General features: G+C 51.2%; 1 protein-coding gene across 2 annotated transcripts in view; it reads left to right on the forward strand.

Moving 5' to 3' along the window:
- KAT2B (lysine acetyltransferase 2B) overlaps positions 1-26,681 on the forward strand; it is a 98,513-nt gene that overhangs the window by 40,785 nt on the left and 31,047 nt on the right. For both annotated transcript variants that reach the window (XR_008199079.1, XM_052636450.1), the window contains exons 3-8: positions 2,158-2,303; positions 6,770-6,862; positions 8,160-8,341; positions 16,812-17,003; positions 21,470-21,576; positions 25,860-25,985. Coding sequence is in view for 1 of the 2 variants with exons in the window: in XM_052636450.1 (XP_052492410.1) it covers positions 2,158-2,303; positions 6,770-6,862; positions 8,160-8,341; positions 16,812-17,003; positions 21,470-21,576; positions 25,860-25,985 (846 nt within the window). In the remaining variant the exon portion in view is untranslated. The remainder of the gene's footprint in view (positions 1-2,157; positions 2,304-6,769; positions 6,863-8,159; positions 8,342-16,811; positions 17,004-21,469; positions 21,577-25,859; positions 25,986-26,681) is intronic.

Here is a 26,681-nt window from a genome sequence, read left to right on the forward strand (position 1 = left end):
TCCCTGTGAGCGAAACTGGAGCTCTTTAGTTTAACAGAGGCAGAGGGGCAGGGTTCTCAGAGGCAGGCCGTTATGTACGATTATAACAAAAAGACAGGAGTTCAAGTCTTAGCCTGCAGTCAGAATTAACCCTCCAGGCTACTAAGTACTGAGGCCAGTGGTAGGCTCTCCGCTTTCTCACTGTGGGGAAGCTTCTCTTTCTTGGCAGCTTGTCCAGAGCAGCTTTGTTTCTTCTCTGGTGGGTGGTCTGCGCCCCCCTCCACCTCTACCCATTATTCATTCTAGAAGTCTAACCCTTTCCGTGCACCGTCATCTTTCTGCCTCCGCGTAGCCCCACCCCTGAGCTGCCCCTCCCTTCTGTCCGGAGGAGGATCCCGACCGTCTCCTCTTTGGCTGTGAGAGTCGCCCCGTGTCCAGCAGAGCCTCGCCCTCCGCCCTCTGGGAGCCTGCTGCTCGGTCTCCGTGTTCCGGCATCGCCAGCTCTGGTTCTCTGCACCCTGGGTCACACAGAGCCGAAGGAGAGGTTACGGATTCCCTTCTGGGCAGAGTCAGAAGCAGGCAGACCTCCTCAGGTCTCCTGTCCTAAGCATTTAAATTTCCATCTAGCCTGCGCTTCACGATGTGCAGGAGGTGGTGCTGCCTGTCAACACAGGAAGCTTGGGGTGCAGGTTTGACCCCTGGGCTGGGAAGATGCCCCCGAGGAGGGCAGGGCAGCCCCACTCCGTGTTCTTTCCTGGAGAATCCATGGACTGAGGAGCCCAGTGGGCTACAGTCCATAGGGTCGCAACTTAGCATGCCCTTGAAAAAGGCAAGGAAAGGCCTACCTCTGCTCTCCATAGTTGAGACTTTCTGTAGAAGTCATCTCAAGCACTTCTAGGTCCAAGGATTTTCAGCCAGCACACCAAGAGCTCCACCTCAAAGGATCACTCCTGCAGGGCTGCTGTCTGTCAGCCAGTGTAGCGACGGTTCCTGGAGACACAGACTGAGAGCCCTGGTGGGCTGTCAGTCGGCTTACCTCCGGAGACCCTCGCGGCCCCCGAGAGACCCTCGCGACCCCCGGAGACCCTCGTGGCCCCCGGTGACCCTCGCGGTCCCTGGAGACCCTCGCGACCCCCGGTGACCCTCGTGACCCCGGTGACCCTCGCGACCCCCGGTGACCCTCGCGACCCTGAGAGACCCTTGCGGCCCCCGGAGACCCTCGAGATCTTGAGAGACCTCCAGAGACCCTTAGGAGTGATGAGGACTTGAAGCGAATCAGCTAATTATCCAGAAAGCACATGTGTGCGTGCTTCAGGATTGGAGTCAGAGCTGCTCTGCCTTCAGACCCTGTCTCTGCCTCGCGGGCTGACACTGGAGGAAACAGCGTTCCGTTTCAGCCTGTTTTCTCAGCTGTAGCACGGGGTCACTCAGACCTACCTCATGAGGTGTTTTGAGGATAAAATGTGTTCACCTCGAGAAGTGGACTGGATTTGGGTAGAAGAGAGGACCGGGGCGTGGGAGGGGGGACGATGTGGATAGTTCATGTAACGATAGTGAGGCCACAGAAAGAGGCAGGGAAGGCGGTTTGGGGCGCGACCTTGGAGGATGCTGACTCGAGCGCAGTTTGGCCTTAGGGTCTCGCTGTATAGACAGGGAGCTCTCAGTGTTCTCAGGGCTGAGGGACAGGGCTTCATTCAGATTTCACTGACACTTTCCCCGTCTTTCCTGAGATGTGGCGTTCTTGGCCACCAGAACTGTTCGCAGGACTTAGATCTAAACCCTTAGGAGTTTTGTTTCTGCACCCTCTGAACCCACGGTCCTCAGATCCTGGATCCAGGCTCCAGGGCCACAGGGTCCTCTTGGCCTGACGAGAGTTGGCTTCTAGAGGGACATGGCAGAATTTAATGTAAGTCAGTTTTGTGAGCAGACTTCAGTCTTACAGCAGTTGAGAAAGTTCCTCTATTTACAGTGCAATCTGATGTACTGGTATTCCAGAAGGTTCCTGGGAGAGAATGTTCCAGACTGGGGCTTCCCTGCCAGGCCGGTGGCTGAGACGCCATGCTCGCAGTGCAGGGGCGTGGGTTTGGCCCTGGGTGGGGACTCGACCCCACAGGCGGAGAAGCCTGGCCGTAAGGAGGGGCGCGCCGTGCTCACTCCCACTGCTCCTTCTGTCTGCAGCGGCTCACGTGTCGCACCTGGAGAACGTGTCCGAGGAGGAGATGAACAGACTGCTGGGGATCGTGCTGGATGTGGAGTACCTCTTTACCTGTGTCCACAGGGAAGAAGATGCCGACACCAAGCAGGTTTATTTCTACCTGTTCAAGGTGAGACGCCCACGTCTGGAAAGGCTTGCTTTCCCTTTGTCCGTCCAGATGCAGCAGGTCACGGGCAGCTGGCCCTGGGTCCGCGGAGGCGCGTTTCCCCAGGGGGACTCCGCTGTGGGCACCGTGCTTGGAGCGCACCCCTCTCCCTGAGTGCCTCCTATGTGTCGGCCAAGTCGGGTATCTTTATGCTCACGGATTTCTTCCCATCGCCCCTCTGTTCATCCGTCCGTCCATTTGTCCATCCGTCCATCCAAGCATGTGTCCAACCGTCTGTCTGCCCATCTGACAAGGCCTTCTCTGTCGGGTGCTCTTGTGGGCGTGAAGCCTGGGTCCCTGGGCAGCGAAGTCCTTGCCTTCGTGGAGTTTAGGTTTCAGTAGGAGAGGCAGGGACAGTCAGCAGGTCGGCAGTAGGCGGCCTGTGGTGGTGAGCGTGTGGTGAGCCTGCGGCCCGAGCCGGCAGAGTGAGTGCGCGCCGCGTGGGAGGGCGCTGGCGGGCGGGGCCTAGGGCCAGGGAGGCGTGGCACTGACTGCCCAAGCCAGCCAGGGAAGAGGAGCTGACAGCTGCCAGAGACGAGCGGGGGCCAGGGGCCGCCCCTGCAAAGGGCTGCGGAGGCGCCTTCTGGGCGGGGCGCGGTCACATGGTGTCAGATCCCCCGGTGGGCGTGAAGCCCCCAGCCCAGCCCAGCGTGGGGGGCGTGTGTGGTCACACAGCATGGAGACCCCACGGTGGGCGTGAAGCCCCCAGCCCAGCCCAGCGTGGGGGTCGCGTGTGGTCACACAGCATCGAGACTCCACCGTGGACGTGAAGCCCCCAGGCCAGCCCAGCGTCGGGGGGCGGGGTGCGTGTGCTCACAGAGCATCAAGACCCACGGTGGGCGTGAAGCCCCCAGCCCAGTGCGGGGGTCCCAGCGGCGGGGAGGCAGGAGGCCTGGCTGGATGGTGGCTGGACTCGGCGTCCTAAGTGCAGGAGCGAGGGCCGAGGTCGGTGGCTCCCCGCTCCCCGCCCCCTGCCTCCTCGGGGAGTGGCCTCAGCTCCAGAGGGTCCCAGTCTTGTTTCCGTAGATGTGGGTTGGTTTGCACTGACAGGGGGAGGGAAATGGTTGGGGGGCGGGGAAACAGAAGAAATTCAGGCCACCAAAAAGTAGATTCGCAAAGGTGGCTGACAGAAGGAATAATTTTAAAATCCCAAACCGACCATTTCGGGCTCTGTAGACTATGCTGTATGGTGTAGCCCTTACAAGGACCTTAAAAACAAACCCGAACCCTTCATGGGAGCTGACACCCAGGAGGCGTTTGTATCTCCTCGCCAGGCTGGCTTCATTTCCTGTGACCAGGAGTTTCCTGGTTTGCTCTGGCAGCCAGGAATCTCAGGGCAGGTTTGCGACCCAGGTCCTGTCGCTTTGGGCTGGGGCAGGGAGTGCCTGAATTTACCTGACACATAATTGTTCCTTTGCTTCTTCTGGTAACTTTTGTCTTTGAATGTAGTACTGGGAATATTTGGGGTCGATAGGGGAAAGAGTGGGAAAGGCGATTATATTTTTAAACATTGGAATCTTGTGGGGATTTTAACACCGAAAAGGTAAGTAATGGGGGGAGGGGGTGGGAGAGAGAGCACAGCTGTTAGCAGGCACCAGACTCCTCCAGGTGACTGCTTGTTGACATGACCGTGGGCCTGAGTCATCTTGACCAAACCCCACCTGCTTCATGCTGTTTAGAGCGTTTTTGGAAAAAGCTCTTAGTTGGAGAAAAACAACGTCTGCATGGCTGCAACTATTATTTGTCTTGGAACTCAGCTCCCTAGTGGGTGGTTCCCCAGAGCCCTGCTGGAGGGGAAGGTTCCCGTCCTGCTGACCTCCGCCCACTTCTGTTTAGAACCACCGAAGAGGCAGAAAATACTGCTCTGCCTTTTTTCCCCTCTCTCATCTTTTCCAGTGCACGTATATTTGCTCCTGAGAACAAAACCCAAGATATTAAGCTTCCTCCCCTCCCCTCCCCCAGAGTTACTCGCTGGGCAAGTGTGTAAAAAATCATCCATTTCTTTCTAGCTTTGGAAAAGCAGTTCCTGTGTCCCCTACCTCTCTAAGTTAAACTGCAGTTACAGATTTTAGTGCATTTTGGAAACTTTTGCCCTAGATGTTGAAAATGAACTCTGAAAAGCTGCTTTCTGAAGCTGATTTCGCCCTGGAGCCCGTCGGCGTGGTGCCGGAGCACGGCTGGCTGCTTCCAGGCCTGGCTGCATCCCTTAGTGACGCGACCTCGGCCAGGTCGTGCTGTCTCCTCATCTGTAAAGTGTAGACCAAGATGCGTGTGTGGCTGAGTCCTTCACTGGTCACCCGAAACTGCCACAACATTGTTAATCAGCTGTACCCCAGGGCAAAATGCTTTAAAAAAAGATGAAAAGTGTAGACCATGATACGATAGCATTTCCCTCAAAAGGCTGTGAGGAGGGTTCATGAGATGGTTCAGGCAGAGCTGCAGAGGTGCTTGGCAAGTAAGGGGGCCAGTGTCGCTGCTGCTGCTGACGTTTTATGTTCAATATTTGCCTGTTTAATCCCAGCTCCGTCCTGTTTTAAGACAAGGAAGCCAAGACTCAGCATCTCCCCTATTCATCCATCTGCCTCCAAATTGAAACCCCTGATGGGTCAGTTTTCCAAATGATTTTAACTGGGGAAAAAAAAGTAGACAGCCCGAATTATTTGTATCTAAATGTGATGATCAGTCTTTGGATATCCTTAGAAACATATAACAACTTATCATTATGGTACACTTATTTTTGTAAAGATGGCATGTATGATACCCTGAAAGGATCAGCAAATGCTCAGTGTGAGTAATTGATACGGCACCTCTAGAAGAGCTGAGGTCTTTGTCAGACCCAGCCCGGGGGGAACACAGGGTGACCTTCCACCTCGGGCGGCATCATCTGTTTCCACTACCTCCTGGGAGAAAGTTTGCCATGTTTTGTTTCTGTTGAAAAAGCAACCAATAGAGAAAGGAGGGAAAGATGTAAGTAAATGTGTAATAAGTACATAGTACGTGGGTGCGTGAAAACCGAGTGAGTGCATGTATGGCATAACTGGCTTGTGGGAAGGGTTATGGAAGGCTCGCGCAGAGGTGGGAGGTGAAGAAGTTCAGCCCCAGGCGGCGAAGGCCCGCCCCAGGCGAGTTTCCAGGTTGGGCCTTGATGACTGGCTCTGGGGTCTTTCTCCCTCTGGCGTTTGCTCTTTGAGAAGCTGGGGTTCTCGTGGCCGGGATTCAGAGCGGCGTTTTGTTCTGTGGGCTCGGCGATGCCAGGACCCTTGGCCTGCACTCTGCTCATGGAAGGAGAGTGGGAGCAAGGCCGCGACCATGTGCAGCGCCCGCAGGAGCCCGCGGCAGCCCCTCGGGGCCGGGACCGCACCTGTGACACGCGGCCGCTGCACTCGGCTCCTGCCTATGAGCAGGCCTCGGCCTTCTCAGGGTTTAGAGCAGGCGCCCCAGGACGTGAGCACCCCTGCGTGGCCCAGGGGCATGTGCAGAAGGTGCTCCAGGCCTCGGGGTCAGCGGAAGCCAGTAGCGGGGTGGTGAGGGGGTGAGCAGGAGAGGTTCTGGGGTGCCGCGGGGGCCTCCTGGCGTGTGGAGTGGAGTGTGAGGTCAGGACGGGGCGTGGGGCTCCCTGGTGGTCTCCTGTCTGTTGATGTGAGAATTCACTGGCCTGTAACTGGATGGCGTTACTAACTCAGTGGACATGAATTTGAGCAGACTCTGGGAGATCTCAGGACAGGCAAGCGTGGTGTGCTGCCATCCGTGGGGTTGCAAAGAGTCAGACGTGACTTGGAGACAACAGCAACGTAATTAAGATAAATGGAATATGGTGACTTCCCTTCCAAAGGCTCTCTAAGTGTGACACGGAGTGTTTTAGAGAAAAGCCTAAGCTTACGTGTCTCAGAGGAAGATTTTAAAATGAAGGGTAAATTGGGTTCTCTCATGCATTACTCTTGATTTGCATCTTCGTTGATTAAACGCCTTATGAAGAAAACAGCTCCACGATCTCGGGGGCCCTCTGACCACCTGCTGGGGCAGCCTCACGGGCCGGGACTCTCGAGCTCCTCGAGGCTGCCGTCACCCCTCAGACGCCGTTCCATCTGGCTGTGTTCCACACCTGTCCTCCCTTCCACACTCAGTACAACCTTTCTCGGCTGTGATGCCTTCCCTCAGTCCCAGATTTCTGAGCTCTCAGCTCTGAGCTTAGACAGCACTTACTGCCTTTGCGACTTATTTGGAATGTTTCTGCTGACATCGTGAATTGTTTCTTTCTCTTCCTTTTGTATGTGGGAAACAGCACGATATGACCTGGCCCAGCTCCATTATGTGGCCCTTTTCTCCCCAACAAGATTGTAAGCTTGGAGACGCCAGGGGTGTGTGTGTGTGTGTGTGTGTGTGTGAGAGAGAGAGAGAGAGAGAGACACTGATTTTTTGATTTCTTACAGCTCTTGAGGAAGTCTATTTTACAAAGAGGAAAACCTGTGGTTGAAGGTTCTTTGGAGAAGAAGCCCCCTTTTGAAAAACCTAGTATTGAACAGGTAAAAAAATAAGAGAAGCCCCCCTTTTAAAATTGCTTTAAGGCTGAACAAACCTCATCTTCATCGTCATAGCTGGCTTAGAGATGTTCAAGTCTGTAGGAGTCGTTTCAAGCCCTCTGGATCAGAAGGGAATATTCCGTGTAGTGGCTGATTTAGCTTCTGTCTCTTCGGCTGGGGGCGCTCAGAATCCACTGTGTGTTTGGGAAAGAAAAACAAATTAAGCGGAACATGCAGCCCGTCAGAACACGTGAAATGGGCTTTTTCCTGGCGTTGCTGTTTCAAAATTAAGTCTTTGTCCCTGTGTTTGGCACTGTTGAAAAGTCTATTGAGGTGAGGGAATTCAGGAGCAATGTGAAAAACATTGTAAGTCAAGCAAAAAGCACAGAAAAGAAACGAGATTTTGTATCCAGAAGTTGGCTTCCTGCCACATTCTGATTCCTGCAAAGAAGCTGAGATCCACATGGGGCCTCTGTTAACATGTACAGACCTTTCCTGTTAGGTGTTGTCAGGATCTGTCATCAGTATCAATTTTTTAGCCTCTCATTATTTCTTAAGTAAATATCAGACACTCTGGACTGAGTTTCCTGATGAGAGTAGTTACAGAAGACATGCTATGAGATACAAATAAGTGTATTTTATCAGTCAGTTTTTAGTAGAAGAAAGGTTGTCTTCAAACCCTACAAAATAAGATTTCATTGTTACTTTATTTAAAGTTAAATTAGGTGAGAGTGTTCTGAAGACAGATTAAATTAATACACAGATTTTTTTCAAAAGCTCATATCAAAATTACTCCACATGTAAGAATTTTGGGGGGTAAGTTTACTAAAAACTGAAAGAATGGCAGTGAAGAGTTTACAGGCGCGTGGTTTAGTTCATTGCAAGGCCTTGCTAGCAGACTTTGGATTAAAATTTTGTGAATGTAAAAACATATTTATCCAAGAGTCTCATTATATGTGAGCTCCTGTTATGATTGTACAGCAAGAGTTATTCTGCAAAATAGCCATATTTTATTGTTTAGGGGGTTTTGACCTTTTCAGCCCACTGTTTTGGTTTTTTCTTCGTTGGTTCATAATTGCAGCAGGCAGAGAATTGCAGCTCCCAGCTTCTGTGTCACTTTTCATAGGCTGTGATCCCAGGCATGATTCCCTCTGGGCATTCCTGTTTTCTAATGTAAAAAAAGAGGTTTTTGTGAATAGAGAACTGCCTGTTCTTTTGCTAATGACCACCACTGATGCTGACTGGGTGGGCGTTCAGGATTGCTGAGCTGCATAAATAAATCGCCTTCCCTCCTTTTAAGGGTGTGAATAACTTTGTACAGTACAAATTCAGTCACCTGCCACCCAAAGAAAGGCAAACGATCGTTGAGCTGGCAAAAATGTTCCTGAACCGCATCAACTATTGGCACCTGGAGGCACCATCTCAGCGAAGACTGCGCTCTCCCAACGACGACATCTCTGGGTACAAGGAGAACTACACCAGGTGAGCAGGGCTGGCTCCTCCCCTCTGGCCTTGAGGTTCTGAATGTGAAGGGTCTGGGCCATTTCGAGCTGAAGGACTTAGTGCAATAGTTGCCCGCCACCCGTGGCCACTGAGCCCTGGAAGTGTGGCTGGCCTGAACTGAGATTTCCAAGATTGTACAAAAAAGAACGTGAAGCATTTCATTCGTCGTTTTTTATATTGATTGCGTGTTGAAATGGTAGCATTTCGCATATATTGAGTTAAATAATATGTTAAAGTTAATTTCTCCTGTTGCTATTTACTTTTTTAATGTGACTACTGGGAAATTTAAAATTACATATGTGGCTTGCATTCTATTTCTATTGAGCACTGCTGGTCTAGATAACTATATTATGACTCTGTGATTATTATATAGAGACCTTACTCTCTAAAAAAAAATGCAATGCCCAAGAATATCAGTTCAGTTCAGTTCAGTCGTTCAGTCGTGTCTGACTCTTTGCGACCCCATGAACCGTAGCACGCCAGGCCTCACTGTCCGTCACGCAAACTCCCAGAGCTTGTTCAGACTCATCTTCATTGAGTGGGTGATGCCATCCAACCACCTCATCCTCTGTCATCCCCTTCTCCTGCCTTCAGTCTTTCCCAGCATCAGGGTCTTTTCCAGTGAGTCAGTTCTTCACATCAGGTGGCCAAAGTATTGGAGTTTCAGCTTCAGCATCAGTCCTTCCAGTGAATATTCAGGGTTGATTTCCTTAAGGATGGACAGTTTCAATCTCCTTGCAGTCCAAGGACTCTCCAGAGTCTTCTCCAAAGAAGGGAAGACCACCATAGTCTCAGCGCCTTGGTGTAAGTGTAATAGTGTCATATACACGGTCTTACCGTCTTTGTCTCTCTAAATACATGGTTCACGTTTGTTAGAGTGAAAGGAAAGAGAGCACTTGCGTCTTCTTCGTCCACCCCTCCCCTGCCCCGTTTAAACATTTCACTGGTTACACTGTTGTCTGTTGATGCAACTTTTCTGTGTCGGTGGACATCAAACTCTGCACATATTCTTGGATTACATGTATTTTTTCTAAAATGGGAATTTAATTTTATTACTTATGATTTGCAGAATAATAGAATTGCGTTTATGACTTAAGTGTCATAAACGTGGACCATACAAAATAGTGTGACATATTCATCGTTAAGGAAGAGAGTGGCTTGTATTACCCACTTTATTCACCTTTTTTATAACTTTTCCCATTTACATTGCATAGGCATATCAAGCTTGCTTCAGGGTTTTTTGTTTTTAGCGTTTTTTTCCCCCTTGAGTTAAAATAAGCAATGTTTTTTGACAACCTGTAAAGATCACTTGTACTCAGATTTAACCACAGATGACAAGTAGAAACGGGTAGAGTTAAAGCTGAACTTTCCTCTCTAATTACTGACCAGATTTTATGAGTAACATCCAAGTTTTCGCCTCTCATCCAGCCTTCTACAATATATACAATTTGAATTATAAAATATTTTATCTTAAGTATAAATAGGATTTGCAGATTGCTTCATAATCCACTTTTAAAATGATACCTTCATTTTCTCATCTTCATTTCAGAGTGTTGTATTAATAGTTGTTCCTATAATGTAACTGTAATGAGTTGAAATAGTAGAACTCTCTCTCTCTCTCTCTCTCTCTCTCTCCCCTCCCCCCTCTGTCTATCTATCTATCTATCTATATATTTATATTGTTTAACACGTTTTATTTTACTTTATTTTTTGTCTGCACAATAAGGCATGTGGCATCTTAATTTCCTGACCAGGGAGCAGACCGAGCCCCACTGCAGTGGGGGTGCAGGGACCTGACCATTGAGCCACTGGGGAAGGCCCATATCTTTTAACTCCATCTGTGAACAGTTGACAAAACTGAATATTTGTGAAAGCGAAACCCCTGAAATATTTGCCACTCTAAGAGAGGAAAGACTGTTTAATCAAGGAGGAGAATTCATTGTGAAGCGGCACAGGAGTTAATACTGTATTTTAGAAAACAGAATAAAAATAGTTTGTAGCATGTGGGGATTACCAAGAAATGGGCAGCATTGCAAACCCTCGAGGAGCCGTGAACGTGACGCAGAGTTGTGGAAGGAGTGATGGGCTTGAACCGCGGCCCCGTCCCCGCCCCGCCCCCGGGGAGATGCGTAGACGCTGGTGGTGCTTTTCCTCCGAGCCTCAGTCACGGTCAGCGTGGGACTCGAGCTGGAGCGTGTGCCGGGGGAGGAGAGCGCGGGGTCTGGAGTCGCTGAAGAAAGGGCGGTGACGGCCCAGAGCCCAGCAGGGTCCGGGGCCAGCCTCCCCTGGGGCGGAGGGTGCGTCCTTCGTGGGTGGGTGCGTCCCGCTCAAGGCGGTGACCGGCTGGCCCCTGGGCGGGCGACCCGCAGCCTCGGTGGGTGATAATAGGGAAGCTCCCTCGGCACCCGGCCTGCTGGTGAAGAGGGGGAGCGGAGAGGACCAACCTGTGAACGCTGTGAGATGCTCGGCTGGCTTAGAGTCAGACCTCACGGTCCTGAGCGCTTGAGAACAGAGGAAAGCTCACACCCGCCCGTCTCACTGATGCCGCTCCTCTAACGCGGCCCTCTTACCCCTGCGGGCGACACGGCCCGTGGGGATGGCGGGAGCCGGGGCCCTGGAGGGCAGGCTCAGCTTGTCCCTGCGGTCCACGTGCTGGACCACACGTGGTCCATGTGCTGAGTACGGAGGTGGGAGAGACAGGATCCTCGTGGAACAGGATAGACTCAGAAAGTGATTGTGTACCTTATCACGTGAGGACTTAGCCATGAAAGATTAAATGCTTGCTGAACAGTAGAAATGCTTATATTACTTACACTTTTAAAGTTAGGCAAAATATAAATATTTTATATGTTGAAAAATCTGATACATTAATGTTAACATATACTTAACCTTAATAATCTGTATGAGTATATATCAAATATACCTTTATATGTCCCCCAGAAGTCACTGTGGTTTTAGAGACAGACCTGGACAAATATTTTGAAATTTTCTGATGGTGTGCCAATATAATTCCATGAGAAAATAGCTGGAAAAGTGTCGGAGAAATATGACTTCTTCAAGTACATCTGACCAACAGAATATGCTGAAGTGAAAGTGTGAGCTGCTCAGTCCTGCCTGACTCCTTGTGATCCCATGGACTGTAGCCCACCAGGCTCCTCTGTCCGTGGGATTTCCCAGGCAAGAATACTGGGGTGGTTTGCCACTTCCTTCTCCTGGAGATCTTCCCAACCCAGGGATCAAATCCGGGTCTTCTGCACTGCAGGCGGATTCTTCACCATCGGAACCCCCAGAGAAGCCCACGCTGAGGGAATGTGGCAGATTATTCGCCTTAGATTCTGAGCTGTGCAGACCACCTCACAGTTAGGAGTTATGCTTATCTTGACGAGATGTTTGTAAGAATCCAAGCAAATTAGATATAACTAAATTGAGTCTGGTGAAAGTTTTCTGTAACTATTGCACTGTGAGGTATAGACCATCACCAGCCTTCCTGAATGTTCATAATTAGGCGTGTGATCCTAGGATGGTGTTTATCATGAATTGTGGGAGGAGCAGTGTGGCGGGGCTTCAGAGAGCCAGCTTCCAGTCTGGACTCTGAAAGTGACTAGTCTTCAGTGCAGGAGCACCAGGAGGGGTCATGTAAGCCCTGAGAGCTGTAGGACTTGCCGTCCAGCAGTGAGTAGGCGCCACGGCCTTCTGCACTCGTGTCTCCCAGCTCTACTCATGTTTTAAAGAAAGCAGGGTCACTGCGAGTAACCCTAGAGCTGTGAAAATCTGAGAGTTTGAACAGTCAGTGACTGGCACACCATGCCGTCTCTTGTTAGGCACACGAAAGGGACTGAACCGTCCTTTCACTTCTTTTGAGAAGACCTGAAACCAGGGGTTTAGGTACAGCCTGCTTTCCAGGTTAGTCTTTAGAGGAACGTCTGAGTAGCAAGACACATAGCCGTTCCTGTCTCCTTTTATCTCACTGCACGCCTGGCACCCAGAACATGGTGACTCGCCTCCTATCTTTTCGTACAGTGCCCTTAGACATTTATAAGGTTAGTTTTGGAAGCAAAAACAGAACTAAACTAAAAAAGTATAAACTTGAGGACTGTAAAGTGATTTTCAGAGGAAATAAACGAAAACCTTTTATTTGACAATTTTGACCAGATAATATTAATCTACATTGCCTTCCTCTGCCCTGCGGAGAGTGAATGACCTGTTAAGTACTTCAGATAACATTTTATGATTTTATAATATTTATCACTATCATTGTTGTAACAGAAATAGCATCGGTCTTCAGTAGAGTCTCAGACATCTGTGACCTCCATAGATAGGAATGCTCTTCAGACTCAAAATCAGCACTGCCGAATAGAATTTAACGTGATCCACAAATGTGAGCCACATCTGTAATTTGACATTTTCTAGTAACTACATTTAAAAAGATAAAACAGGACATTAATAGTGTTTTATTTGACCCAATGTATAAAAATGTTATCACTTCACATGGAATCAATATGAGCAATTATTAATGATGTCTTTTACTTTTTTTAGTACTAAATCTTTCATATCCAGTGTGGGGGGTTTATAATTACAGCATATTTTAATTCATTTGCTACATTTTAAGTGGTTAAAGCTAAATGGAGTTCTACCAAAACAGTAAAGTTGTGTTTAATGAAAATGTATTTCTCAGGGTTTCCATTTGAAAGTAAATTTTAAAGTATTTTTTCCTCTATTTATTTTAAAATTTCAGTGTTGTTGATTTACAGTGGTGTTAGTTTTAGGCATACAGCAGAATGATTTGGACATACGTGTGTGTGTGTGTGTCGTAAAGAGATGTAGGTTCAATCCCTGGGTCAAGAAGATCCCCTGGAGAAGGAAATGGCAACCCACTCTGGTATTCTTGCCTGGGGAACCCTGTGGATAGAAGAACCTGGCAGGCTGCAGTCCATGGGGTCACAAAGAGTCGGGCACGACGGAGCAGATGCATGTACATTAGGAGAATGTAAGTCTGTTCTTTCTCGAGTCTTTCGCACTGTGGTTTGTCGTAGGGTAGTTCGCTGCACCATACAGTAGGCCCTTACTGGTGGAAAGCAGATTTTAAATTGATTAAAGCTAGCTGTCGCTCAGTCGCTCATCACGCCTAACTCTTTGTGACCCCGTGGACGGCAGCGCGTCAGGCTCCCCTGCCCTTCACCATCTGCCTTTTGCTCAGACTCGCGTCCATGGAGTTGGTGACTCCATCAGCCACCTTGCTCTCTGTTGTCCCCTCTCCTGCCTTCAATCCTTCCCAGAATCAGTCTCTTCAGGAAAATGAACGTGGTTACCAGAGAGAAAAGGGGTGGGGGCGATGAACTGGAGTTTGGGGCTCGCAGACGCAGCTGCCGAGTGTGAAATAGACAAGCAAGGACTGACTGTGCAGCTCAGGGAGCACATCCAAGGCTTTGTAATAATGGCCTGCAAGGGAGGGGAGCCTGGAAAGGGCCTCTGCGCGCACACGGAATCCAAGGCTTTGTAATAATGGCCTGCAAGGGCGACGGGCCTGGAAAGGGCCTCTGCGCGCACACGGAATCCAAGGCTTTGTGATAATGGCCTGCAAGGGCGACGAGCCTGGAAAAGGGCCTCTGCGCGCACACGGAACCCAAGGCTTTGTGATAATGGCCTGCAAGGGTGATGAGCCTGGAAAAGGGCCTCTGCGCGCACACGGAATCCAAGGCTTTGTGATAATGGCCTGCAAGGGCGGCGAGCCTGGGAAAGGGCCTCTGCACGCACACGGAATCCAAGGCTTTGTGATAATGGCCTGCAAGGGCGACGAGCCTGGAAAAGGGCCTCTGCGCGCACACGGAATCCAAGGCTTTGTGATAATGGCCTGCAAGGGCGACGAGCCTGGAAAAGGGCCTCTGCGCGCACACGGAATCCAAGGCTTTGTAATAATGGCCTGCAAGGGCGATGAGCCTGGAAAAGGGCCTCTGCGCGCACACGGAATCCAAGGCTTTGTAATAATGGCCTGCAAGGGAAGGGAGCCTGGAAAGGGCCTCTGCGCGCACACGGAACCCAAGGCTTTGTGATAATGGCCTGCAAGGGCGGCGAGCCTGGGAAAGGGCCTCTGCGCGCACACGGAATCCAAGGCTTTGTGATAATGGCCTGCAAGGGCGGCGAGCCTGGGAAAGGGCCTCTGCGCGCACACGGAATCCAAGGCTTTGTGATAATGGCCTGCAAGGGCGACGAGCCTGGAAAAGGGCCTCTGCGCGCACACGGAATCCAAGGCTTTGTGATAATGGCCTGCAAGGGCGACGAGCCTGGAAAAGGGCCTCTGCGCGCACACGGAATCCAAGGCTTTGTAATAATGGCCTGCAAGGGCGATGAGCCTGGAAAAGGGCCTCTGCGCGCACACGGAATCCAAGGCTTTGTAATAATGGCCTGCAAGGGAGGGGAGCCTGGAAAGGGCCTCTGCGCGCACACGGAAAGCTGAATCGCTTTGCTGTGTGCCTGAAACTAGCACAGCCTTGCAAACCAGCTATACTTCAGTTAAAATAGAAAAGGAAGATGTGTGTTCACTTGTCCGAGTGCCCAGCAGTTACACGTGGCTGGTGGCCACACGGCTATTCCGATTGTTGTACACTGTCAATACAGGCGCACAGCAGCCTTGTCATCACAGAAGCCTTCATCGGACAGCACTTCTAAATCTTTAAATCCTTATATCTCCCACTGTACCACATTGGACACACTTTTATTAAGATTTACAGTCTTACGATTGCCTAAGTCTCATGAAATTGATCTGATGGTTATGGTTTGTGATTACGTTTGTACTTTCATAATTCGCTCCCTGGGAGCTAGCCTGCCTTCAGCTCCAAGTATTTTAACTTCACTAAGTGGCCGTGGACTGACTTCCAGCAAAGACTAGCTTTGTAGGTGATGAATTTCTATATGATGCACCTTATAAATTACAAGATAAACGCATCCTTAGTTTTTTCTGCTACCAAGGTCACTGTTTCCAACTTGACAGGATATAAGACAGCACTCAAGATGCCCATCTGGGTCCTGTATCGTAGGGTGACATTTGGGTGTGAACTATTAGGGCAGGAGAGTTGAGAGGAACAGAGATAGTAGCAGGGTTTTAAGGTTAATTTTGAATCTAGGTAGACAAATGAACACTGACGAAGGCTTCCTTCCCCAAAGATGAAACGGCCCCAGCCCATACACAGGGGAGCTGAAATAATTCAGAGTAACATAAAGAATAAGTCAGAAAGCCTGAGTAAGTGAACATTGCTCCACTCTTTATTGAGGACTGACAGTCATCGAGGCTTCTCCAGCCATCCGAGCGTGTGGGACTCGGCTGCTCACCTGAAAGGGTGCCAGAAAGGGGTCCCCGGCGGGGCAGAGGGTTCCATCCAGGGGAGAGGGGTCCCCGGCGGGGCAGAGGGTCCTATCTGGGGAAGGGAGTCCACGGCGGGACAGAGGGTTCCATCCAGGGGAGAGGTCCCCAGTGGGGCAGAGGGTTCCATCCAGGGGAGAGGGGTCCCCTGCAGGGCAGAGGGTTCTATCTGGGGAGAGGGGTCCCTGTGGGGCAGAGGGTCCTATCTGGGAAAGGGGTCCCTGTTGGGGCAGAGGGTTCTATCTGGGGGGAGAGGCCCCTGGTGGGGCAGAGGGTTCTGTCTGGGGAGAGGGGCCCCTGCTGGGGCAGAGGGTTCTGTCTGGGGAGAGGAGTCCTCCCCCTGAAGAGGGGGAGCTGGGTCTTCCTCCGAGGAGCAGGACTTGGGCACTGAAGCCCGGTCCCTCCTTGGTCTCCGCTGTCCGCTGGGCCCCCCTGCCCCGACTGCTGGGAATTTCAGGCCTTGCATCTCTGGGAGGGCCTGGAGCAGGTGGTGGCAGATGAATGTTCGTTTTCCAGCTTCTCGGCTGACGCGGCGTCCTGAATCTGCCCTGCATCAGCCCTGTGCCCCGCTCTGTGCTCAGGCGTCAGGAAAGGTCTTGGGACTTTCGGGGCCCGGCACCCCTCCAGCCCCATGCGACAATAAGAAGCAGTTTTGACTTTGAGTCACTGAACACCTAGGCGACAGATGGTGGAAGCTTATCACTTCCTGCGTTTTGACTGAGTTTTGAGCAGTTGTGGAGATCTTTATCTTCCCACTGAAGCTGTTGGGGTGTGAGTGCTGTGTAGGCATTTTAAAGAAGCTTTTAAGTTTTATTCAGAGGGTTCATTGGGGGAGTTCTCCTCCTCCAAACGGGACATCCTCTGTTCCCTCGAATCCACCCTCCTGTTGAAAGGGTGCTGCAGACTGGAGTGGTTCTCTAGAGCTGGGCCCGAGGGCTCTGGCCGGGTGAGCCAGCATCTGACCCACTGATGGCGCGGCCGCAGCGCGTCCGCAGCCTGGTCTCCCGCCGAGGGCGATGGTGTCGGGCAGCGTCCTAGGTGTTGCTCATGGCGGGGCTCGCAGGCGCTGATGCTGTGGTCTCCCCCGTGCAGGTGGCTGTGTTACTGCAACGTGCCCCAGTTCTGCGACAGCCTGCCGCGGTACGAGACGGCCCAGGTGTTTGGGAGGACGCTGCTGCGCTCTGTCTTCACTGTGATGCGGCGGCAGCTGCTGGAGCAGGCGAGGCAGGAGAAGGACAAGCTGCCGCCGGAGAAGCGGACTCTGGTCCTCACGCACTTCCCGAAGTAAGGGAGTGCTCCTGCGGGCCTCCGCTCCTCACGCGCTTCCCGAAGTAAGGGAGTGCTCCTGCGGGCCTCCGCTCCTCACGCACTTCCCGGAGTAAGGGAGTGCTCCTGCGGGCCTCTGCTCTGTGTCACGCTTGAGATGGACGGACGCACACCAGAGCCTCAGGGGCAGAGCTGGGTTGGGGGCAGGACCCCCATCCTCACAGCCCCTCGGGAGCCTCGTGGGCATTCCCAGCCCGCCTGAGATGAGCTTGACTGGGTTGACCGCTGCCTTGGCGTGTCTCACCCCTCCCGAGTCTCAGGATGCAGGCCGGGGCTGTGTGTGGGGCTCCAGCTCCAGGGTGCTCCAGGGCAGTGCGGACGCTGCAGAAGTGGCCTCCGGGGGGGGGCAGGAGAGCCCGGGGCTGTTTCTGGCACCCAGTTCCCCAGCGCTTCCTGAGGCTGACGGGTCATCCCTGTCTCAGTGGAATGAACTGGACTCTGAGGGAGGGAGCTGGCCTGGGATAGACAGGTCTCTGGCAGGAGGATCTTCATGCCTCTGTACTCGGCTTCCCGGGCACACACGTGCCCTTGGCCCCTTGCTGCCTGAACCTGCTAGACGTCCAGCGTGTAAAGACTCACTTAAATATTTCCCAGATATAGGAAATAGGTCAGAGGGGTAGGATGGTACAGTGTACACCACTGAGCTTGGAAATGGGTTTGCAGTGTGAAGAACGCAGACTTTAGCCTAAGTGGCTGGTGGCTGAGGGTGCAGGTGTCGACGCATCAGAGCTGTGACGGCGGGGGCAGAAGCTGTCATTTGAACAGGCTTTCTAGGTCTGAGAGAGTTCTGCCACGGACGGCTGTGAGGTGGAGAGCAGTTTTATGCTCCTGGAACAAAGATGGGTGGAAGCCTGTTTTATCTGAAAAGCTAGATTTTTATGATGCTACTGTTTCTGGGTTACGCAGCTTGTGTCTCAGGAAAGATGATCATTTTAATTTTTAAAGATAAGTTAGGTCCAGAACAACAACAAAAATGATTTTCTGACGGAAACGGACAGAACAATTTGTTTTTGCAGTTGAGCATGAATCTCCAGTGTTAGGTAGAGGATAATTCTCACGAGCTTTAGCTGAACATGAGTCCTAGTGACCTGATTTGGAGCATTTCCTGAGGACAGCCAGCATCCAGGATGAGGCAGGGCCCAAACACTTGGTGTCCTGCAGGGAGGAAGGTCCAGAAAGACTTCAACAGCAGCCCGGGCGTTGTCCCTAAACAGGTTAGGAACTCTGGGATGCTCGCGTATTTCCGTGGCTGCCTCTTAACTGGCCTGAGTTCTTTCCTTAGCAGTTAAAGTAGTTTCCTTGTTTCTCTGTTACATCTGCTTCATAAGCCATGTTTCGTGTGTTCAAATTATAGTCGTCGTCTGCCTCTAAGCCAAGGGACAGAGGACCCCTCCCTCATCACACCTTTTATGGTGCTTAAAGAGAAATTTTAATTATCTTGCACAGGAGCAGGTTTTTCCCGTAGCAAGCTCATTTTCCTTCTTGCAGATATTTGCTGATTACAGTGTTCTCTTCCTTCAGCCCGTAGCCCTGGCATGCTTATGCTGGTCAGCTGAGAAGACCAAGGCCGCTTTCTTTCCTTCTCTGTTACTAATGGTAGGGTAAAACTTCCACCCACTTCTCCTCCTCAGTCCCTTTCCATTGAATATGACAACATTGGAGGCTGTTAGGGATTTATAGCTGCAGACTCGGCAGCCAAAGGTGCCATGTGGAGCCAGGGCCCGGCTCAGTCAGGCTGCAGATGCCGCCCCCACCGTGGGGCCCCCCTGCTTGTCAGGTGTATCCTCAGGGCTTGCTTTCCTGCACTTCCTACGCCACCCTTTCTTCCTTCTTTTTCTGGCTGTGCTGCTCGGCAGGCTGGATCCTGGTTCCCCAGCCGGGCGTTGAGCCCAGACCCCTGCAGGAGAAGCACGGCCCCGCCCTGTGCATCCGCAGCGGCTCCAGCCCTTCCTCCTGCTTGGCCTTCGTGTGCACCGTCCCCTACATGCACCGAGTCACACAGGTGTCCTTTAAAACTTCAGTATCTGCATTTCATTTTAAAAGTGATGAGTGGGCATTTGGTGGAGATTTGATTCAGAGAGAACAAAGAGGCAAAGGGCCACTGTAGCCTACCACTGTGATCTACTTTTTGTGCTTTTGGACATTTCTATTTTTTTTCTCCATGTATGGTGTTCTTTTATTCTACAATTTTGTATCCTTTGTGTACATAATAAGCACTTTCTCATGACATTAGATGAGACTTTTGTTGTATTGAAATAATTATACATATGTATAACACACATATGACTATTTTCCTAAATTATTAATGGCATTCTTCTTTGGTAAGTCTCCGTAGGGCTTCATGAAGTGTTCCTATTATGTAATTGCTCGTAAAGAAGGAGCCTGGGAAAGGAAAGGAAATTTGCTTCTGTGATGAAGGGTGGTCGGGAAGTCTTGAGGGCTGGGCGAGGTGACGGCAGGCTCTGCTGGGCCAGCGGAGGAGATGCATCTGGAACCTCCCCTGTCGTCAGCAAGGGCAAGCTGTGATCTCAGTAAGGATGCTGCTTCCTGTTGCTGTCAGCCTTTCTGTGTTAGGTGAGAAACATCCGAAAGTGTTCTGAGGCGTCAGTTAATGGTGACGGGCTTGGCACAAGTGGCTCCTGCTGTTTCTCTAAACCGTGTGCCCCACGGCTGAGTGCGGGACGGCGCTCGTGCGGTGCTTCCTTATTCTTCAACCTTCTGAGTGTGAGGCAAGTCAGAAGTCCCTCAGGACCTCTCCCACCTGTCTTCACTGTCGAAACCCCGCCTCCCCCTGCCTTCTGCAGTCTTCCTGGGTTTGATTAATGAGATTAGTGGTACTTTCCCTAATTGTGGTGATGATGATGTTAATTTTACTCTAAGTCCTTAATCAGTGATCCAAACTTGGTAGGATTCACAATTCAAGTTTTAAGGTAACCTGGCCCCTTCATAAAGGCAACAGAACACACAGAATATGTATCTCAGCTTTGGGGTAGGGGTAGGTCCCCGAAGCAAATCCACTGATAAAGCCTGTAAATACTCCTGCGTATGTTCAGGTCAGTTTTTTTGCTATGGATTAGGAACAATACTTTTTAAAGGGTTTTTGGATTTCAAAATTTCAGAGATGTTTAATCGCTAACCTTTTACCTCGATGCAATATAAACTTCTTGAAGGCAAGGCAAGGTTGTGTTCACTCTGTCCTCCAGGGCTTGGCCCGGCACCTGCGTGTGGCGGGCATTCAGTGTTGCTGAGCAAATGAAGGAGCAGTTTCTCAGCAGTCAGCACCAGCTGAGCATGGTCCTGGCCACCACCTCGTGCAGAAGTTGCTGTTGATGTTTCCATTCTATAAAAGGGGAACCGAGGAAGAGGAAAGCTAAGAATTTGTCCCAAGGTCACGGAAATAATAAGTGGTGAGCTTGGTAGCTGGGTTTAGACCCTAAGCTCTTAGCTGTTATTCTATATTCCTCCATGAGAATGAATGTGCCCTGAAAAGAGGTTTGCAGGAAGACTTTCCAATACCGGAAGTATAGATTTGTGTTGGTATTTTAATCACAGTCTTTGCATCTTGGAGGGAACACAAGAGCTGTCCAGGGTGCTTCTCAGCATCCGGTTGCTGGGCCTCTCTCGTGGCCTCCAGTTCAGTGAGCCTCGGTGCGGCTCGGGGGCTGCACTCTGACCAGGCTGTGCAGGTGGCCTCTGTGGGCCCAGAACTTGAGGCCTGCTTGCTTTATGACGTGACAGGAGATGTAACGTGGTAGTCGATCTCGGCCCTGCAGGCTATTGGTTGTGGGCATTTGAGCAAGTTACCGAGTCTGCCTGTGCCCTGAGTTACTTTCATCTGTGAAACGAGCACAGTGACGGATCCTGTCTCATCGGGTTATTTGGAAGAGCGAGTGAGTTAATATACGTTGATTGCTTAGAACAGTGTCCATCCTATAGTAAGAGCTATGTGTACATGTGTGTGATAAATTAAAAAAAAAATCTGTAACTCATTGTGTTGATGAGAAGATTCAATAAAACATTCTCAGAACAGTGTAGGCATGTGGCAAGGACTCAGTAAATACGAGCAGCTTTTGTGAGGGAAATGACGACGACGGCTCTGAGGGGAGACGAGCTCTCCTTCCAGGATTCTCCCAGGGGGACTTGGTGAAGTGCACTTCCACTGATGTAAGTCTCTGTGTGGTCCAGGTTGTATCTATTAATACCTACATGGAGCCCAAAGAGAGTACATTTGTAGAAATGCATTTCTGTTTGAATATACCAAGGCTGCCCAGTTAAATCATCACGCGGGTCATAACTGACTATTTCATGTTTCTGAACTGAGGATGAGATGCTAGCGTTGGGGTGGTTGCCATGGGTGCCCGGCACTTGTCCCCCTAGTAATGCATAACATGTGATCTCACTCTTGCCTTTATTCTTACGCCTAGGTTTCTGTCCATGTTAGAAGAAGAAGTTTATAGTCAAAACTCTCCCATCTGGGATCAGGATTTTCTCTCAGCTTCTTCCAGAACCAGCCAGCTTGGAATCCAAACAGGTAAAAAAAATAATTTTTTCTTTTTTGCGTAAATCAGGACACAACCAAGAAGTGTTTGTTGCCGTTTCCTGTGCATTTGTTTGCATTTTTCATCAAGAAATTGAAGACTAGAGTCAGCAAAGAAAAGCAAACACTTTGGCAAACCTGGCATCGACATCTCTGTTCCCGGGGAGAGCAGGTGCAAGGCAAACAGCTGAGACTGCAGCAGCCGCTGCTCTGCCCCGAGATTTGCTCAGCCTGCCCTGCACAGCTGCGCGGAGGCGAAGCACCCGGCGCGCAGGCCTGCAGGCAGACGTCGACTGTTCAAAGACACAGTCTTGGTCACAGCCTGCCCTGCAGTCATGTCTCAGCCTGGCTTGTGGGTCTGGACGCCTGTTTTGAGCATCAGGCTGTTCTTGGGTAACGGTGGGCCTGAGTCTCAGGACGTGCAGTGCCCCGTGGGCTCAGGGCCTCAGTGGGCCTTTGGTGAGGATGTGTGACTTGAAGTCACACTGACTCTGGAGACGGGGTCTGAATTCCTGCCTTGATGCTCAGAAGCCTTGGAGAAGGTTGTCAGGCAGGCATTTCCGTGTGGCCTCGGGGAGAGGCAGAACGCAGAATTTTGGTGTCGCCTTTGCAGTAGATCTGGTTCAGTGTGTCCCAGGGGCCCGTGAGCGCTGCCCCCAGCAAAGGGCATTTCTTCTCATTCTCGACACCTCCTCCGGTTTGTTTTTATATCCAGCAAAAGTCACCCCTAGTGTGTGGTCCTGTGGCTTCTGGTGAACCCCCGGCGCTGTGTCGCCCCGGGGCCGCGAGCCCAGCGCTGAGCTCGGCCCGGGCAGCTCCCTCTGGTTCACCCCGCGGCCGCGAGCCCAGCACTGAGCTCGGCCTGGGCAGCCCCCTCTGGTTCGTCCTTTGTTCACGCAGCTGTGCTTTTCTAGAGCGCCACACGAGTGGGATCACACTGCATGTAACTTTTGACTCTGGCTTCTTTCACTGAGCATCCTGCACTGGAGAAGGTGATTAAAACATCATTTCATCTGGAGCCTGAGTTTGGATTGGAATATAATTAAATCCTACCCAAATACTTAGGGAATGAGGTATTTTGGTTTGGATCAAACCTTCTTTGTTTGGATTCTTGTTCCCAAAACCATGTCAAAGACACCTTTTGTGTTGTTTTTTCACCTTAGGCCGTAAAACATGACCTCACATTTCTCTGGTCCGCAGTCCGCGGCCCTCCGGTGCCTTTCTGCGTGTGGACAGGGCTCCAGCCCCGCGTCAGCCCTTCCCGCGAGCTCCCCCGCACCGGGGCGCCGTGTCTGCCTCTGCCCCCGTGCCGGTCGCCTATCCGTCTTTAACTCACCTGACTTTCGGATGACATCTCTCCCACAACCCTCTTCTAATTCTCGCCATGCCTTCCAGCAAGAGCTGAGTCTCCTTTCTTCCAAACATTCATGGAACCTTGATAATATCCTGTCCCTGGTTCTTTAGCTTGGCTGCTCAGCAGCACCACCCATGGGATCTAAATGCCGCTGATGTTGGGGCTTCCCTGAGGGCCAGTGGCTCATGCTCCTCACTCCCTGCCAGAGGCCTGGCTTCCCTCCCCAGCCAGTGAACTAAATCGCACATGCCACCACGAAGAGTTTGTAGGCTGCAGCTAAAACCCCACAATCCAAATGCATAAATATTTTTAAAAAATGAAAAATAAAAAGCCTACTGATTCTGAGGGCCCTGCCAAGAGGCTGTGGCATAATTGACCAAGGGCGTGGCTTTCGGACGTTTGAGCTCCTGGAGGGTCTGATGGCATCAGCTGTCCTCAGAACTCACCACGCTGCCCAGCCCCTTTTTCGTGAGTGGGAGGCCTACCTGACCCAGACCCAGTTTATCCATGAGAATAGCTCACACTTCCAGTGAGTGCTGGCTGATGAGGTTTGCTTCGGGTCTTTAAGCTCTAGCTGGAACCAGGAGAAGTTGGTGTGGTTAACCCCTGTATATGGATGAGAGATGGGAGCTCAGAGAGGAGCAGACAGTGGCCCAAAAGCAGAGCCTCCCAAGTGACGGGACTGGGTTTCCCATCGCGTCTGATTCCTACTGCACTGCCCTGCGCGTACCCGTGTGCCTGGCAGACGCATAGGCAGACCCGTGCACAAGTCAAGAGGAATGATCAGGTGGGGACCCGGGGCTCCAGGCGGGTCTGGTTAGTTCTCTTCTGGAGGGGTGGAGGGGGTGAGACTTCCCTGGCCCTGCTGCTCAGGACACCTCCCGGCCTGCCCTGCTCCCCGAGTCTCGCCTGTCACCGCACGGCGTGGAGACGGCGGTGTCTCTGCCCGGGCACGCCAGGCTCACCCCAGGAGCTCCGGCTGTCACCTAGCTCAGCTGGGTCGCACTCGTCAGTGTTCCCTGCTGCCGTCGGAAGCCGGCTGACTTCTGCTCTGCTGTAATTGCAGTGTGTGCTCTGGGGGGAAAGAAGGGGTAATCTTCTCCTTAATTGGCATGTCTGCGCATCCAGGCGCCTGTGAGAAATGACAGGCACAGTGAGGGCTCTGAACTTGGGCAAGGCTCTCAGATGTCTCGTGAGTCACCAGAGCTTGCTCTGTGTGGAAGCACTCCAGTGTCCTTTGACGTCCAGGAGGGCTGTTTGCTGGAAGGGAAGGCCTGCAGCCTGGCGCTTCAGTCTCTTCTCATTCCTTCGTGTGTGCATCCGAGGGGGTCTCGCCTGTATATGGCTACTTTTATTTTTGACACTTACTGTGATGGCCTGTATGAGAAAAGAACATAAAGAGCGGGTATATGTAAACGTCTAACGGACTCACCTCGCTCTGTACCTGAAGCTAACACACATTGGTGATCAGTATATTCCGACTCCTTACATGCCAGTTGCTCTTCAGTTAGGAGCTGTATGCCTGTGTCTCCGCAGCCCGTTTCGCTTATTTCACCACTCCTGGCTGCGGGGGCATCCCCTGTGGTCGCCCTGACACCGAGATGGCGTGCTCTGGGGCCTCTGTCTGCGCCATCAGACGAGGTCTGTGCGCCGTGTCACTGACGTCCGTGCTGCCGTCAGCCACACGTGGGCAAACAGCGTCCTACTTCCTACCTTGGCTTTTTCTTTTTTTTTTTAAAGACAAAACAAAATGGTTTTGTTTGGAGACACTCTTGAACTTACGGAAGAGCAACAAGACCAGGACCAAGTAGCCCCTTGCTGTGTGTTTGCTGTTCCAGACTCACCGTTGCTAACGCTGGCCGTGTTGTGCTGGCATTCTGTGGCTTCTCTCTGTCTCTCTCCATGTACTAACGTGTGTGTGTGTACCTGTCTTCTGAACGGTCTGATGGTTACAAAGGTCATGCCCCTTTGCTGACTTCAGTGGGGATCTCCTAAGAGCAAGAGTGCTTTCATATTTAACCCCAGCAGAGTTATCACAGTGAGGAATTTCAGCCTTGATGCAGTATTATTCCTTAATCTGGGTACTGTTTTCCATCTTGCCTCTCATCTCAGCCACAGGGTTCATAGCCATTTTCTGTCACACCAGGAGGCATGGAATGTTGGCCTCTCCCATTATCGCTGGTGTGAAGTTTGTCACTGGATTAAGGTGGGGTTTTTGAGATTTCTCCATTGCAGTGTTAACTTTTCCACTTTGGTAATTAAAAAAAAAAAAAGGTACTTTTGTGGGGAGATGCTTTGGTGCTTCCCTAGTGGCTCAGACGGTAAAGCGTCTGTCTGCAATGCAGGACACCCGGGTTTGATCCCTGGGTTGGGAAGATCCCCTGGAGAAGGAAATGGCAGCCTACTCCAGTATTCTTGCCTGGAAAATCCCATGGACTGTGGAGTCCATGGGCCTGCAAAGAGTCGGACACGACTGAGCGACTTCACTTTCACTTTCACTTTTCACTTTGAGGCTATTCTATTTTTATCAAAATTACAGTCACAAGATTCGGCGTGTACAGATGGTTCTTCCCTGAATCAGTCACTATGTGCCGGCTGTTCCCTAACTGCCCCCCTCTCCCCACCTTCCCTCATTGCTTCCTTATTTCTTCCCATTCTCCTGTAAGGAGAGTTTTACCTTCTCTCCATTATTTATTTGTTCATTTCTTATTTTATCACTTTGGACTCAGATGTCTTAATTTTATCCAATGGGTTGTAACTACCCTTGTCTTTATCATCAAGCTCACACTGGCCACATAGCTTCTGTCTTAGAGATGACTTCTTCGGGTGCTGGGCAGGAATGGAATGGTCTCGCAGACACTTGGTTCATTACTACCCAAGAAAGACGGCATTTAATGCCTTCTCTTCCTTCTCCTGGGGGCAGTTATCAGTCCACCTCCTGTGGCCGGGACAGTTTCCTACAATTCGAGCTCCGCTTCCCTTGAGCAGCAGAACGGAGGGAGCACCAGCCCATCCTGTCGAGGCGCGTCCGGGCTTGAGGCAAACCCAGGTAAGCTCGGAGGGCACCAGCGAGGGCTGTGATTCCCGAGAAGCTCCGTTATCTGAGGAGTGCCAAAGGGAGCCTTAAGTCAACTGCGTACTGTGCGTGTCAAGGATCTTAATGGCTGGAACTCCCTCTGAGCTGCATTGGTTAGTTATTGCTGTGTAACAAACCAACTTGAAATGCAGAGTCTCAAACTGTGATCCTTTATCATCATAGCTCACTCATTCTGTGTGCTGCCTAGGAGGTGGCTGATAAGGCTCGACTCCGACAGGCTGTGCTCGCATAATTCTCGTCCTCCTTTGAGGACCACTGGGTGTCTTTTCCTTTCCTTGGGGCAGAATACGTCCTTACGATGATGGCAGAAGCACCAGAAAGCAGGAAGAGATGCAGTTTCCTGCAGCTTAAGCTTGTAGCTGGTGCACCGTGACGCCTGCCTTATTTTGTCATCGGAAGCGAATCACGTGGTCAGACTCAGAGTCAAGGGGTGGGGAGATGGCCTTGACGCCTTTTGTAGGAAGAGCCACAGAATCATATGGCAGAAGCTGGAGACAGGAGGGGAAAGAATTTGGCCATGAATGTAATCTGCCACATGGGCAAAAAAATCTCTTAATGCTAGAGGTGTTTCGCAGTTATAGAATGTTCCAAAGGCTGCATTTGTGTCCACAGCCGTGACATCAGACACATCTTGGCACAAGCAAAGTT

This window comes from Budorcas taxicolor, chromosome 1 (genome assembly GCF_023091745.1).
Source record: "Budorcas taxicolor isolate Tak-1 chromosome 1, Takin1.1, whole genome shotgun sequence".
In the NCBI taxonomy this organism is placed as follows: domain Eukaryota; kingdom Metazoa; phylum Chordata; class Mammalia; order Artiodactyla; family Bovidae; genus Budorcas; species Budorcas taxicolor.